The following is a 16519-nucleotide window of genomic DNA, read 5'->3' as shown; positions in this document are numbered from 1 at the left end:
TAAAGAATGGTATATCTACTTACGTTCATACCGATGATATTTTCTTATCTCATCGGGGATAAGATCACATCTTTGCGGAAGTGGTGGTAGGCAGGAAAAGAAAGGAAAGTATTTATATCCTCAACGTTTACAGCAACCCCAGTAAACGCAGGCAGCGCTTCAGGGCGCTTCTACACAAGGCCAGTGCACAGGCAGGCTGCTCCAAGCTACTGGTATGCGGCGATTTCAACGCCATGGACCAGTCCTGGGGTTACGTCAAGAGCAACGCCAAAGGCAGAAACCTGGCGCAGGATGCGCTTGACAGTGGGTACGTCCTCGTCACGGATCCTGCCAAGCCGACGAGAACGGGCAACTCGGTGTCCAGAGACACCACCCCCGACCTCACCTTTGTCAAGAACATCGTGGCGGAGGACGTAGAGTGGAAGAACACCGGACTGGACCTTGGAAGTGATCACATGATTGTGGAAACTACAGTGCGACTGAGTAGAGCCAGCGCACCTCAGGCACGAAAGCACAAATGGGTCGACTGGGAAGCCTTCAGAAGGCAAAGAAACGAGGCTGCAGACGAAAACGAACACATCCAAGACATCGCCGCCTGGATGAAAAACGTTACCAAGGACGTGAAGATGGCCACGAGAGAAATCGAGATGGATGTTCAAGTCGACAGCATGGACAGCAGGCTAGTCCATCTAATCCAGGCGAAGCGATCTCTACAAGAGCGATGGAAGAAGCAAAGGCTCAACAGAGGGCTGTGGAAGAAGATCGCCGGTCTGAATCGCAAGATTGAGGAGCACTGCCACGCGCTCAACAACCAGAAATGGAACGAGCTCTGCAACGCCGCTGACGGCCAACTCCACAACGACAGAACCTGGAACCTGTTCCGGCACCTACTGGATGAGACGAAGACCAAGTCTTATCAGAGGGATAGGCTTGCAAAGATCCTACACGCGGAAATTAAAGAAAGAGGCGAGGATGCGGTGAAGAAGAAACTTCTGGAGAAATACATCCCATCCACGCCGAAAGTCACCCACAGAGATTACTTTGGAAGCCCAAACGACAGGTTGGACAGAGACATCGACATCGAGGAAGTGCGGACGGCTCTGCAAGAGCTTAACAGCAGATCGGCTCCGGGTCCCGACCGCGTGCCGAACGGAGCACTCAAGAACCTCGATGACCGCTCGATTGTAGCCCTCACGAAATACTTCAACGAGTGCTGGAGGTCGGGAGTCGTACCGAAGGAGTGGAAACATTCTAAGGTGATCCTGATACCCAAGCCTGGAAAGCCGCCGAGCACGGACAACCTCCGTCCAATATCGCTCCCATCCTGCGTGGGCAAGGTACTGGAGCGCGTCCTACTAGCGCGCTGGCAAGAATATCTCGAAAACAATGACCTTTACCCCGACAGTATGATCGGATTCCGGCAGCACTTGTGCACGCAGGACGCCATGATACAACTGAAGCGCCTCATTGTCGACAGGGACACCCGAGACTCAAGGGCCGTCATGGGCCTGGATCTACAGGGGGCCTTCGACAATGTCAACCACTCGGCGATCCTGAGCCAAGTTTCTAAGTTGAACATGGGCTAGCGGACCCACGAGTATATAGGGAGCTTTCTCACGGGCCGAACGGCAGAAATCGTTGTGGGGGATCTCGCAGCGGACGCCAAAGAGAACGGCAGCCGAGGCACCCCTCAAGGGTCGGTGATCTCGCCGCTCCTATTCAACCTTGTCATGATCGAGGTCGCCAGTAGACTCGCAGAGGTGGAGCACGTCGGGCACACCATATATGCCGACGACATCACGCTGTGGGTCGAGGGCGGCAGCGACGCTCGAGTAGAAGAGGCGCTTCAGCGGGCGGTACGGACGGTCGAGGAAAGCCTCGAGGGCACCGGCCTCAGATGCTCACCGAGTAAGTCCGAGGTGCTGCTATACAGGCCCAAGGAAGGTCCCCGCACTGAAAAAAGAAGCGACCGCGAGGAAATCTCCGTCTACACCAAAGACGGTACCGTCAAACCCAGAGTCACAGATATCCGTATCATAGGAATGCTTATTAACGAGCACGGAGGCAACGGGAAAACAGTGACACGGGTCGTCGGCAAGGCGGCAAACGCCATCAGACTAATGAGAAGAGTGTCGAACAGACGGAGGGGACTTCGCGAGGAGAACCTCACGAGGCTCGTGCACTCTTTCGTCCTCAGCCACATCACATACGTGGCCGCCTTCCACAAATGGAAGAGGGACGAAACGAACAAGCTCAACGTAGTCATCCGAAGGGCATACAAGACGGCCATCGGGGTTCCCGAATCCACCAGCACGGAGAGGTTGTACCCTCTGGGCATCCACAACACCCTCGACGAAATCGCCGAGGCTCAGAGGATTGCCCAGCTGGAGAGGCTTTCCATGACCAAGCCCGGTAGGAGAATCCTGGAGAAGCTTGGAATACGATATCACGAACAACAAGGAGCCAAGACGCCCGCCCCGGACGAGATCAGGAGCAAAATTCGCGTGGACACTATCCCGCGCAACGTGCACCCCGAATACAATGAAGGCCGACGCAAGGCGAGGGCCAAGGCGCTGGCGGACCTGCACGCTGGCGACGCAAGCGCCCGTTACGTGGATGCTGCCGAATATGCGAGCAGAAGAGGATTTGCCGTGGTTGTCATCGATGCTGGGGGCAGTGTCAGAGCGGCGGCCAGCACGGAGAGCAGTACATCCGAAGAGGCTGAAGAGGTGGCCATCGCAGTGGCCATCAAAGACCCGGGCTGCCGCACTGTCCTCAGCGATTCGCGGCAGGCAATCAGGAACTTTGCCCGAGGCAGGGTCTCTGCTGCTGCGACGAAGATTTTAAACGAGATACCGAGACACCGGGAAAGGGCAATAATAAAGTGGTTTCCGGCGCACGCAGGGTAAGTGTCGGACACCAACGCCAACCATAACGAAACCGCACACGCCCGCGCTCGCGAACTAACAGACCGCGCCGGGTCAAGTGGTGATCACTTGTGGTTCAGTACAAGAGACCGAATGACCAGCTTCAACGAGATAACCAAGGCCTATCGGCTAGCCAGACGCACGCTCCCGCCCCCCTGTAAAGGGCTGAGCAGGGAGCAGGCAGTCATATATAGGCAGCTGCAAACACGAATGGTCATGAGCCCGGCTTTCATGCACAAGATTTTCCCGGAGGCACACCCCGACGGTATGTGCAGGGTGTGTCGCAACGCCCCTGCGACTCTTGAGCACATCGTCTGGGACTGTCTGAACTTCCCAGAAGATTCTACATCAGGAAGGCTTCCGCCCGCCTTTGAAGAGGCTAAGCGATCTGGCAACCAAGACCTCCAGCTCGAGGCCGTCCAGCGGGTCATCGTGGCGTTGGCCAGGCAAGAGACTTCGCAGCCCGGTAACGGGCGGGGGGCCTCTAACCCTGGTGGCGACAGCGAGGACGACACTGGCCAAGTCTGAAGTCCTAACTTGGACTTCAACCGCAGGCACAATAAATGTTTTTCCAATCCAATTATATCATCGGGGTCGCAACCACAATCACTGCGAGGTGGCAACCACAAAATTTCGATTCAGAATAACCCCATTAAATTTTGAACTGCACAAACCTGGTCAGGCTTTATCTCCTCAATGTTCCCTTTGCAATGCTCCGGAAACTATAGAACATTTTATTTTAAATTGCCGCAGCTTTTCCTCGATGCGACGAACGCACCTTGAATACACGTCTAATCGTCCGAACCTGCCGTTATCTCCCGCCGGTGTTCTTTTCCTCGGTGGTTCGGTCCTAGGCGTTTGTCACAGAGTTGTTTTGCTCGCCTTTTATTCTTTTGTGGCGGCGACAGGCCGGCTGCCCCGCTAGACAGCTATTAATTCATTCGTGATTTTTTTTCCTGTCTACTCGGTTATATTCCAAGATTTCTTTGTTGTCTCATTCTACCACTCGACCAACGGCGATGGTTGAGTGGTAAAACACTCGTATCGTAAGCGTGAGGTACCAGGTTCGAATCCTGGACCGCTGGATACCCACCGGTTTCTTTAAAGGGTACAAGCGTCCCCGGAGGCTCTGGACGCCTTGGACGTGGGAATAAACGCTTGGAGCTTGACCACAAGCAGCTGTGGGAGACCGTGTGGGAAGTCCCTCGAACCCCTTCGGGCGGGTGAGGAACCGCTGGGCTCCCACCAGTCGAAAGGGCACAAGCGCCCCCTGTACTGGCTTGTCAGGGGATAAAGGGCTTGGACGTGTACTACCACTGCGGCACACCTGGGAGGCTGCTGCTCCCCGACTTCAGCCGCTGGTCACCCACAAGAATAAAAAATGAGTACAGGCGCCTTCTATGGGGGGGTTCTGTAAACCGTAATACCACGTCGGACCCTATCATTTGTTACAAGAAAGTAGTAGGTATTTCGGTACCGCTGAGCACCAACCACTAACAAAATTGGTACAAGCTCCCCCTGCGCAGGGGATCTCGTGCTTGGGAAGTAACCCGACTTTGTCAGGAAATGCCCCAGTGGAACGGGTCGTAACTTTTACCCGCAGCGATGGCTCAGAGGTACAGCACTGGCCTCGTATGAGGGAGGTACCGGTTCAAATCCGCGTACCGCCAGGCACCCACCGTTTTTTAAAGGGACACTGAAGTGATATGTAAACATTGCGGGATTACTAGCGCAAATTGTAGTCCGGAGTCCCCAGGCCATGTTTCGACCACTCTAGGCGCGTTTACGCGATTTTATTTAGTAGAAAAACTAATTCGAAAATGCTGTCCTCCTCTCTTTACGCTCGCCCATTTTCTGTGGCGTTTTCGTGTGACGTCAGGAGGGGATGAGCTGGCAATTGGCTGCGCCACGGCTGCGCTACTGCACCGACTGCACGGCTCCCCGGCCGACAGAGTCAGTCGGGCCAGCGTTTCGTCCGCCGGCCGCCGGCGGGTCGTCGCAATCAAGGAGTTAAAAAAAATTGCTTGGTCGCAATTCGTTCGCTTAGTTGAAACGAAGCCAGGACACGTTTGTGAATGGAAGAATGTGCCTTTCTTTACTTGGTTTGTTTGTACACTGTACCTAGCTCCAAGTCAAGGTCGCTTCAAACAAGCGCTGCACAAGCGTACATGCGACGCTTCGCTGACTGGTACGCCAGTAGGAAAATATAAGGCCTCTTGAAGGCGGGAGAAGAGTCAGCGAAGTCAATATAGGTACTAAGGAAATAAAATCAACTGATATTTTTACCGTACAGCGTAAAACTAGGGCGCGGGAAGCACTTTTTTGCGCTGGGCGAACAAGCACAGCGGTCAGCAGCACGACTACGCATCTGCGAACGCTTTTCCGTCTACGAAATGCAATTGCTAGACGTGAGCTACTGTGGAAACTCGGGCGACGCTTACTGCACGATCGCAGTACAGCAAATAGTCACCTAAGCTGCTTGAAATGCCAAAACTAAATAAAAATGTAAACCGGTTGTACAATATATACCCTATATTAGCAAGGCCTCCGCGTCCCGTTCCGTGGCGCGGTGGTCTGAGGCGTAGGTATGTCGCCGCGAACGTTTTGCAAGTTAGGAGGTCGAATCCCCGCAGGTACGTGCTTTTTTTTTGTAAGTTAACTTTTTTGTTTTCCGCCGATGTTTTCTATATTGAGTTCACCTTTTTTTGGGCCGCGACGTGCATGGCTACACGAACTAGTTCACAAAACGCGCGCAGGCTGGCACTGGCGCGCTAGCGAGTTCTCGTTGGCGTGCTGTTGCCATAAGCACCGACTGCTTGCAGGCAGGGGGCACAGGCCAGAATGAACAGACCCTTGGCCTGGTGCGAACACGCTTTTTACGATACAGGCATGAGGGAGGCAAGCTCCAAATATGGGGGAAAAGCGCATGACATTTGGGCGTCTGCGGGTACGCGGAGGGCGTTCATGCACTGCGTAGGTCTCGGCTAGTGAATGCTACGACTACAAGCCGTCCTGGGAGGCTTATCTTGTGCATTTTACAGCCGACAACATGGCAGAAGCGCGGTACGATGATTACTGAGATATTGAGAATGCCCATCCAACAACGCCATTGGTTATGTTTTACAGAACCGAAACCGAAACCGAAACTTGTGTGATTGCTAACCTTGGGCATCGTCCAATCACGGCGCCCCTCCTCTCAACGTCACAGCCTTAGTTGGTGCGGCCGCCGCAAACCGCGCATGGTAGTTTTTCTTCTTTCGCGCTTTGTAAAATAATTACCGATTTGGCAACCGGATAAACGATGAAAAGTGTGCTAATTTGAGCCAGTCTACGCAGTGCAAGCAAAAACGGGAGCTTGACAAATTCACTTCAGTGTCCCTTTAAATGCAAAGCATCTTTTGAGCTCGCCTTGTCCCTCCGTTGTCCGGCGTCCACCTCTCCTCCTCGTCCCCCTCTCCACGCCAGCTGCAATAACGCCGCTCTCCTCCTCGCCGCTCGGCTCGTCTCGTGCGGGCTTAAGAAGACACCGGCAACACTGTCGCTCTAGGAGCCCTTAAAGGGGAAGCGTGCTCGTCTCGTGCCGGCCAGGAAAACATCGGCGACACTGTCGCTCCAGGAGCCATCTCATGGTCGGGGCTATGTCCCTCCCTTGTTGTTGCGCCGTCCACACCCCCACTGCGCATGCGCGTCTCTCCTCCAGCTGTATAAAAGCAGGTGCGCGCGCTGCGCGGCGTTCAGTCTGTTCCGAGACACCGCCTGCGCTGGTTCTGCTCCGATGTGGAACGTACACGGTACCCCCATGCTTTGCATCACCACATAGTTCCCTTCGGGGAGATGGTGTAATTTTTTTAATTATACAGGCGTCCCTTATAGAGCGCGGACCCCTGAAAGGGGAATCCACGCCTGGAAAGCTGCCTTTACCCTTGCAAGGGGCCCCTGACCCTTGTCCATCTGGCGAGGCCCCCGGCCATCATGCCGCGTGGCCGCATTGCCGGGGCTGAAAGAGACTGGAGGCATGTCCTGCCACAGGCGGTTGCGAGTTGAGTGTCCACCGTGGCTGTGGAACGCACCATGTGCATTCGTGTGCCTTGGTGGCGCCGGGCACCTACCGGTAAAAAAGGTACAAGCGACTCCCCGGCCTGGCGCTGGGCCCTTGTGTGGGACTACAATGCTTGGGAAGTTCACACGGCTTGCACGGGAAATCGCCCCTTTGGAAAGGGGCGGCTGCAAAAACGCAGGAACATGTTTTTTCCTGGCTACTCTGTTATATCCGAAGATTTCGTTTTTTTGTTGTCTCTTTCTTTTTTTTCTTTTTCGGTATTCCTTTAAAATAAACCCTCTCACAGCCTAATCATTATAGGCAGCTCCTTGGACAACCACTGGCGTCGGTATGGGCCTTATTTAAGGTTATCAACCAACGAAACAACCAACCACAGAGCTAAGTTAGAAGCTAATGTCAGCCATGCTTTCGACGTTTTCAACAAACAACTATAGGTAGAGTAGAGCAACACCCAATCAAAGCTCCTTTCATCTAGCGAGAAAGACGGTTGAAGCGCGTAGCTTTCTCTACGCGAAATTAAGTGGGCGTTTGGGATTGATTTGTTTGAATACAATTAATTTATAAGTTTGAGTAGCTTAGAGCATGGGAAGATGGCTGCTGACACGTTGCACGTGACATACAACGTCGACGACTGGTTCGGCCGTGTCGGAATGGCTCATTCGGGTAGACGTAGGCTTTAAACGCGAGGAACAAGCGCTTTTTTCTTGAGGCGCTTCGCGTTTTATCATCATCATGCTCCCTTGGGCAAACCCATTGTGTAAAGTTGGCTTTTCTGCAGTGTGTTTTTCTGCTACGATCTACAGCGCAATTGCGGCATAGAAAGCTTCGCTTTAAAATGCGAGAGAAGTGGTGTCTCGCTAATCTCTGCCGGCATACCTGCTCGTATAAGGTGACCCCTCCTTCGAGGACTCCCCTTCGCCGAGGAGTGGGCATTGTTGACTCAGCCGTGATCTTCTGACCTGCTGTCATCAGCACTAGCCTGGCTAATCCACCTCTCTGGGTATGTTCTTAGGCGGCCGCAGTTGACGGTACTTTTGACTAGGAATTTCGGGCTACAAGCAGCCGTTGACAATTTTGACGACAACTTTAGCAGCCAATGGCAATTTTGCAGACCGGGTTTGGCTACGAAGATTTAGGGACGCCTCGTTTCTCACGAGGCGAGCCATGTATGCGTGACTCATTCAGTTTCATACTAGTGATGTCTACCAAAGGGAAACCTGTGGCTGCAATCGCATGTCGTCATGGGCGCCACCATAAAAGCTAGCAACGTTAATCTCGTACCTGGATTGGTTACCGGCATGCCTACTTTTCGCTTTTGAAGGCAAAATCAACAAAACAGGGTAACATGTTTTTCTTGTTCGTCTTGCATGAAGCCTTTAAACTATCTCTCAAGAAAGAATACGCGGAAGCTTCACTTTCCTTTTGATAAAACAACTTTAATCAACCCTTGACAAAAGACGCGTTTTTTTTTTCAGCCACAGAAAGTTTTCAGTCAGTTCATGATCCATGCCAAGGACAACTGGAACCTTCCTACCCGGTACATGATGGCACGCTCGCTAAAGCTCAGCTCAGCTCAGCTAACACGGGACATGAAGCTTACACGTTAGACCGGAATGATGAATAATGATTGTCTGCCGACGCTGCCTTAAGCTCGCAGCTGATAACCGAAGCGCGAGACACATGCACGACGAGAGCACGCAATTGGCATGCGACTGATCGCGGCCGTACAGGATCGGTTCTCGCGTCGTGTGCCAGTCGTACGAGCCTCGCGACGTGCGACTGGCGAGCCAGATGCAATCGTACGATCGTTGCGACCATCGTGCGGCCGCAGTCAATGAGAACACAAAGGTGTTGTCATATTGACGCCACTGTGAAAGCTTCTTTCAAAGCACTGAAGAGGCGCTGGGTGGAGTGGGTGGAGTGACGTCTGCGGCGCATCGCACGCACGAACGCGTCGGACCATGTGTCTCAAATTCACGCGTACGGCTAGTCGTGGCAGCCACATTTCCGACCAGTCGTGCGTCGCATACGACGGCGCAGTCGCGCATGCGTCCAATCAAGAATTGCCACTCACGCGTCACGTGGCCGTTCAAATGCTGTGATGGCGCCACATTTAAAACGCCGACAAACGTTCCACTGACGTTCAGAAGCTTTTTGAAAAAAAAAACGCGAGGTTTCGAAAGCAATGCCCATGCAGCCATCCACTTAGAATCGCGTAATCAGGGGGGCGCATAGTTTCTGGATGCCTACTACGGGGTGTTCGACGGCTTTACAGCTTTAAGGAGTACTGACACAAACTTTTGAAGGCGAGATAACTTCCGAGATAGATTGGTGTGAACACGCATACATCATCTGCGAAATATCAGCAGCAATTACAGCCTAGAACATATTTAAAATCAATTATAAAGTGTGCGAAACGCTACCGAGCAGCCAGTGGAGGACCTTGCGCAATCGACATTCACTGGATGTGGAATAAATAAACAACATCCAAACACGTCACGAGTTTGTGTTGGCCAATTCCGCGCTGCCGGCGTTTCTCGCCGGCTCGCCGCTCTGAACGGAGGTTGGAACTTTTACTAATGAGCAACGAACGATCCCATCATTGGCGGCGGAGGCGACGGGATTTCGTTGGCTCATCGGGCAGCTGGCCGCGACCTAAGTTCTATTTTTATTGATTTTTATAACACTGGATTCGAAAATGCTCCGGGAACACGAAAAGCGCACTGAGCGAGCCGCACGGTAGCTGCGCAGGTGGCGGCCACGGCCGCGAAGTGGCGCAGGGCGGCTCAGATACCTCGAGCGATAGCTTGTTACCGCTGTACGAAATGTGTTGCCTTGTTTGGGACTTAAGTCCCAAACAAGGCAACACAAACTAGAAAGAAGTTAATGCTGCGATGGCAAATTGCATTGAAAATCGTCATCTGCCCCGCTTACGAGAGCGCCAAGCGAATATCCGCCGCAGTGTAAAGCCTAACACATCTGTAGGCAGACCTGTAGGCAGACCGGCCATGTGCTCCCAGCGAGCGTCTCCCCACCCACTGTCTCGAGCGAGCGTCGCGCGTCGTTCTCTAGCCGCGGCAGCAATTTGCACTCGCGGCGCCTGCGTCACGTCCACGGCCACCTTTTAATCAAGCGGCTGGCGAGATCAGTACGTAGTGACATACACAGAAACTGCCGCTGATGCGGAATGGACAGTGCTGCGGCAGCTCTGCTCAGTGATATACGTCCGACAGTCACGTGGGCAGCTTTGTTTATACAAAATCCAGCGTTTGGCGGCACCCGCTGAAACCGAATCTGCCACCGGCCGCATTAAAACGTTTTTAATTAAACAACCGTCGCTCGCTGAAACAAATAAGGTTTCTACGCGTGATAAATAGGTCATTAGCTACTTATCGCAGCAAAAAAAAGAACAAGACGCACAAATTTTGGGTCAATGCCGCTTTAGGAGTAGTAATGCGCGTATGATTGCTTTGGATAGTTTCAGCTCCCGTTGTAATGCCAAGAGTCCAAAACATATTGCCGGATGTCTTGCCTCCCGAAGAACTACGTAAGCACGCACAGTTCCATTCAGCAGTAACAGACGTTCCCAATGCCTTATGCCCCACTTTGGAAGCAACGTCTCCTTTCGTAGTCAACATTGGCACTCACATTACGAGTCCTACCTTTTACCAACGCAGCTACCGGCTTTGATGCATTACCCTCCACTTTCCGGTGCATTTATGTGGATGGAAATACACAGTACGGTTGGAGGGGGTAGCCAGCGCCGCTGCGACAGTTCGGTCTGAAGGGAACCTTCTTTTTAAGTGAACCCCCTGACCGGATACTCTAGTGTGTATGACATGTCAGAGCAGTCGACTAGCGGGTGACCCTCTTATACCAGGCGTGGCAACAAGACTGCGAGAACCGAGGCGTTCACTATGTTCGCTATCATAACTGGGAATGAGGATGCTCTCTGAATGAGCGGGGAAAGGAAGCAGCCGAGCCACCACCCCCAAGCGTCGGACGAACTCACATTCACGTAAATACACCAGGGAGTGGAGAATACAGCAGGTTCATTGGTAAACCTTTCAGCAGCGCCATAATGAAGATCTTCTTACCTGCTCTGCAATATCTTGCTATCAGGCACATAATGCGAAGCTTGTGCGTTCGGGTTCCGCCCGAAAAGCTTGCATTTCCCCCTTTGTTTTAAAGCGATAGTTTTCTTAGTGGGGCCGTTGTCTTCCTGTAAAAATGCTGAATTAGCTAATGAATTTCCCATAGGCCGGTTCGCCGACGGAAAAGCTCTGATAAGATATCTTGACACGTGGTGCGTGCGTGAAACCCCGCCTCAATTGTGTCAAAACGGTTACTTGCAAATCGCGAAAAAGGGACGGTACTGCATAATACAATAAACTCATCGATCATGAAGGAGTACAATAGTTTTGCGCTGCTGAGCACGAGGACGCGGGTTGGATTCCCGGCCGCGGTGACCGCTTTTCTGGTGGAGGCGAAAAGCAAAAACGCCCGTGTGTACGAGATTTCGGCGCACGTTAAAAATCCCCAGGTGGTCAAAATTAATCCGGAGCCCTCCACTATGGCGCGCCTCATCACCTGCGTTGCGTTGGCGCGTTAAACCATATACAATCAAGCAAAAGTACAATAGTTTACCATTATCTCTTTAAATTACGTCTATACATTCAGATCGTTCGTAGATACGTTTACTTAGTGCGCGAGAAATCCTCACATGGGTTCGTTCTTCGTTCACGGTTTCGGTCTTTTAAGGTTTGACGGAAGGTTTTAAGGTTTAAGGTTTTAAAGGTTTAAGGAAGGTTTAAGGTTTTAAAGGAAGCACTTTTAGCGAAGGTTGCACGCACTTTTAAAGAGAGTTTAGGCGCACTGTTGACGTAGTTTTGATGTCAGAAAGCTTTCGCGTTTCACCCGACTTTCTTGAAAGAGGGATGGGAGTTTCCTTTCAAACGTATCTAAATTCCTATTTTCACACGATAAAATAATGAACTACTTTTTTTGATACCCTTCTTGTTGTTCTTATCTGCGATGGAGACTAGTATGTCGTTAGCCTTACCTTAATGGCGATGCGAAGGTTATGAAACACGCTCCCACACCCACACTGAACAATACATTTGAGGATTTCCTCAGGCCTTCAGACTTTCAGGCTCCAACCCGCCTGAAAATCACAAGTCACCATTATGAGATATCTTCATGTAGACCTTGTGACTGATCGCCAGAAGGGTAAAGCTCTCCAAAGCTGTAACGACGTCTTTTTGGTTCCTTGTTGCTGGTGCAGTATCGCGGCTTGTGAATGTCCAGCAGAAAGGCACATTTGATTCCAGTGTCCTGCAGGTGAGTTAGACTCTCGTCGATTGCCGTGTGAAGGAGGTGATTGTGGATCGATGGCCTTTAAATTCCCTGCGTAGTCGTTATTCTGTCTCCTTTCGACTTTTCGCCATGCAACTGTTTTTATTCCATCTCGGAAGGACACCATTCAACATCGATGTCTCACTCCTACTACAAACGAAGAGCTCCATCAAGCGGCCCGCGTTTCTCTTTCTTTACGAAATTGACCTCAGAGAGCGTTCATATCTCAGGCATGCGGCTGCCGTCAAAGTTTGTTTCAGTGTTGTGGCCATTTTTTTTGTGTGTGCACAATTCGTAACCCAAACCAATATTTTATCCGACACACTGACTATTGCGATTTAGAAAAAAGCAGTGCTTAATGCTGTATGAAAAAAAAAACTAACACCTAACAGCACTGCTCTGCTATAGCCTTTTCTCGATTTGAAAACGTAGTTCTAAGTGTTGTGTACTAGATGCGCAATGTAACTTATCTTCATTACCAGTACACCAACTTGACGAAATCACAACAGCTATCCATCAACAATATTTAATGTTCCAGTTTTCGGCATGGCATTGAAGTTTAGCACACTATATTAGCGCTGCTTAAAAATTGGTTAAATGTTGCCCATTTCGCTTTCTTATTTCAGCTTTTTTTTCTCACAGCGAAACTGTTTAGCAAATCGTAATTTTTCGTGTCCGCAGGTAAATATACCAAAAAATTGCGTAGCGCGCGCACGCGAGCCCGGGCCTAGCGGCGACCGCCCGGCAGTTAACAAAACGAATAAAATGCCTAGCGCTCGCGTGTGCGCAGCTCGCGACGACCGCCCAGCGTCCCCGGCGAACGTTTGTCAAGCCAAGCATACCCACTTAGGGAGATTGGCCAAGATTAGCAAAAAAGCTCCAGTGTTCTCCGTAATCGTGGCAACACTTGCTCGGAACGAGAAAAACATGTGCACGTCATAGTGTACGCTCCTCCAAGGTGATGTCCAATGAATATCACTTCCAAATAAGAAAGGGAAGCTCTCCCTTATAGCAACAATGATAGAGTAAATGTCGTTGCGGCATCGAAGACCAAGCTAATCGGCTGCAATGGTGGACCTATACGTCGTGATGATCGTGAAGGTTGCGTACAGCTTTGCTACCTTCACGTCTTCCACGTTAGTGTGAACTTCCTTCATTTTTTTTTTAATTTGGAGGATAATATAGAGTGCCATCTTGAGATTTTCGTTTTGTAGAACACATTATTCAGCTATGCAAAGGCTTGTGTAGTGGCTATACTCGGCTACAAGTTAATACCGGCAACAGCTTATGTAGTGTATCACTCTGCCAAGCGACGGACCCGGATGTCAACGCGCGTGCGCGTTTTGAAACGAGATTGCGCTTAATGCGTAACATCGCCTCCTTTTTCACACCTAGATTTTTGCGTCACTGCGAGAAGTTAAAAGAATATTAAGTGCGAGAAATCACCGAAGCGCCTCGTGTCACATTCAAAACACTCGCAGTAAGGCACTTTTTGCTCCGCGTGGAGTAACAGCCGGCAGTGGTGATGAAGCGCAGGGGCAACTTCTGTTGCCGTTCTTAAGTTGTCCCCGAGTATGGAGGGTACAATTTTAAATTTAAACTCAGCGTTCGCCCCATATTTTCACTAGTGACAGGGACGAGTGAACAAACAAAACCTACCATGGTGCACACTTATTTAGGACGCAACAATGTGCACGAACCACACGTTGGTGCACACTTTAGGAGAATTATTCAAAGACAAGACAGCTTTGCCAAAACAAGCGTACACGAAATAAATCGCAATACCACGAATTGACGTTTTACAACTCCAATCAACACTGCAAGCAATGTAATATCGTCGCCACCTTCGTCATGTTTACATTCTGCATAGAGAAGCTTCTATCTCATACACTGGGTATTCTGGCGAGAAGGCGCCTAGAACTTTGTTTTGCTCTGACAACCGCACGTCTATGAAGTGGAAATTATTTCAAAGCAAGCAAAAGCGGCAATTTGACTACATTTGCATAGCGTTTCGACCGGGGCCTACGTGCCTGCCGACGTCATGGTCTCCTGACTGTCGAGCATGAAAGTAGACTCCGCATGAAGAGTCAATTCTTCAATTAAGAGTCAACTGAAAGAAACTTCTCCGCATGAGAGCCAATTTTTCCTTGTAAGAGAGTTTGTAAGACAGTTGTAAGAAAGAGAGAGTTGATTCCTTGTAAGAGAGTCGGATGACAAGGGGAAAGTTAGAGTCAAACTTAAATCCATTTAATCCACGACAAGATGAAGAGCATAACGAGGTTACAGCTAACAGGGCTGCGACAAGTATTTCAACATGAATACTCACGCCTACAACATAATATACAGTCGAACCTCGTTAATTAGACCTCGCGAAATTCAAACTTCTAATTTATTCGAGCTGTCGCTTCAATCCCAGCGAACCTATGTGTATTTAAATAGCCTTCGTTAATTCGAACTTCAGTTAATTCGAACAAATTTTCTGGCCCCTTCGAGTTTCAATTAACGAGAGAGAGAGAGAGAGAGAGAGAGAGAGAGAGAGAGAGAGAGAGAGAGAGAGAGAGAGAGAGAGAGAGAGAGAGAGAGAGAGAGAGACTATTTCGGAGCCTGTGTCCAAAGAACTGCTCGGCTTCTTGGTTTGGTCATAGGGACTCGTCTACAGTCCTGGCGGCTTTTAATGTGGTTCACAAGAGCCTGGTACATGCGAGCTCTTCAAGCTCCTTAGCGGATGTGAGTGACCCTTGCCTCCCAGCAACGAGGGCGCTTTGTGGCAGGAATTGGCTGCAAAGAAGATCCCAGGGTGGCTTGTATGTTTGGGCATGTCCAGTGGGTGTGGTCATTGTTTGGGTATTGGACGCAATGCTCTGTTCCTAAAAGCCCGCATATGTAGTTTTATATGTGCTGTGTCGGTAGCGTGCCGGTTTGTGCTCGCCGAATGAGCAGAGTCAGCGCGATAGAATTTTCTGGGATAAGGGAGGGTGGTGGTTCTCTGATCTTTAACGTCCCGTAAGTGTACTGTTTGCGAGTGTGACGCATTTCTCGGCGGTGCTCTTTTGGGTCATAGAAGCGAGGCCAGGGTATTGGGGTGCCCGGATCATGAAGGGCAGCTCGGGCTAAGGCATGGGCCTTCTCACTCCCCTTTACACCTGCGTGTCAAAGAGACCCAGATCACTGTGGTTTGAAGCTGGGGGTGGTTGCAATACTACGAGAGTGTAGCGCATCTGGAAGTACATATGGTTTTCCCGTAGATTGCGAATTGCATATTTGCTGTCCGTGATGACGACCAGTTTCGTTTTGTCTCGGTGTGTTTCTATGGCGTTGGCAATAGTCTGAAGCTCCAGAGATCTCGACAATGGTTCCAGACGCACTTGGCTACTGCGGAGAGGATGTCGTTCCCATTTTGGTGTCTTTGTTGTAAACAGCGTCGGTGTAAATTGCCGTTGTTCCTGGGTAGGAAGTATTCCTGTTGCAGCGGTTTGCCCTATCAGGGCGGCGACTTGCCTGGTCTGCACCCACATTTTTGGGTGCGAACTTCAACGTTATATTGGTTGGACAGGACCGTGGTGGCGGCTCTGGTGGATTATGCTGGATCTGCGTGATGTTATGGCCTATATCTAGGAGCATGAGACGACCTTGAGGTGATGTTTGTAGTCCTTGGGTTTAGGCGAAGTGGTGCGTGTCAGTCCTCTTACTCATATTCAACGCGCCTGTGGCGTATAACAGGTCATTTTGGGTGAATCTTGAAGTCCCTGTTAGGATACGGGTGGCGCTGCGGAGAATTACTTCGAATTTCGCATGCTAAGTTTCTCTCAGATAGTAGTAAGGAAGGCTGTAGATAATCTGTGAGATAAGGAGAGCTTTCACATGGCGACCTTCCTGACGCGCAATCTCTGATATCGTAGCTGCTAATAACGCACCGTCTTCAGGGGACTCGAAAAGTATAAAGTGCTGTTTCTTTTGAAGCAAAACACGCAGATCATTACAAAGTTGTGCGGGCAAGACAGAAGATTGGAGACCTATCGCTGACATTCATTTTCCATCTGTTCGTCACGCTAATGTATTTCGACCTTCTATCCCATACGCAAGATTTACCTAGGTAATCCGTCTTCCTTCTCGTGCACGGTGTGGCAGAATCGAGGCAGAATAGCGCAGTTTATTTTAAACATAAAAGGGGCTACTA

General features: G+C 50.6%; 1 protein-coding gene across 1 annotated transcript; it reads left to right on the top strand.

Moving 5' to 3' along the window:
• The first annotated feature begins 233 nt into the window (after window positions 1-233).
• LOC144168315 (uncharacterized) lies at window positions 234-1586 on the top strand. Its single transcript, XM_077697324.1, has one exon. It carries the CDS (start codon window positions 234-236, stop codon window positions 1584-1586), a length of 1353 nt encoding a protein of 450 aa, XP_077553450.1.
• Window positions 1587-16519: the final 14933 nt, after the last annotated feature.

This window comes from Haemaphysalis longicornis, unplaced genomic scaffold (genome assembly GCF_048455015.1).
Source record: "Haemaphysalis longicornis isolate Haplotype H1 unplaced genomic scaffold, Haemaphysalis longicornis Haplotype H1 scaffold_2, whole genome shotgun sequence".
NCBI classification, from domain to species: Eukaryota; Metazoa; Arthropoda; class Arachnida; order Ixodida; family Ixodidae; genus Haemaphysalis; species Haemaphysalis longicornis.
This window is presented reverse-complemented; position numbering and strand designations above follow the sequence as displayed.

Excerpts from the sequence above, each read along its gene's own strand:
- LOC144168315 (XM_077697324.1), top strand. The coding sequence starts at position 234 with ATGGACCAGTCCTGGGGTTACGTCAAGAGCAACGCCAAAGGCAGAAAC.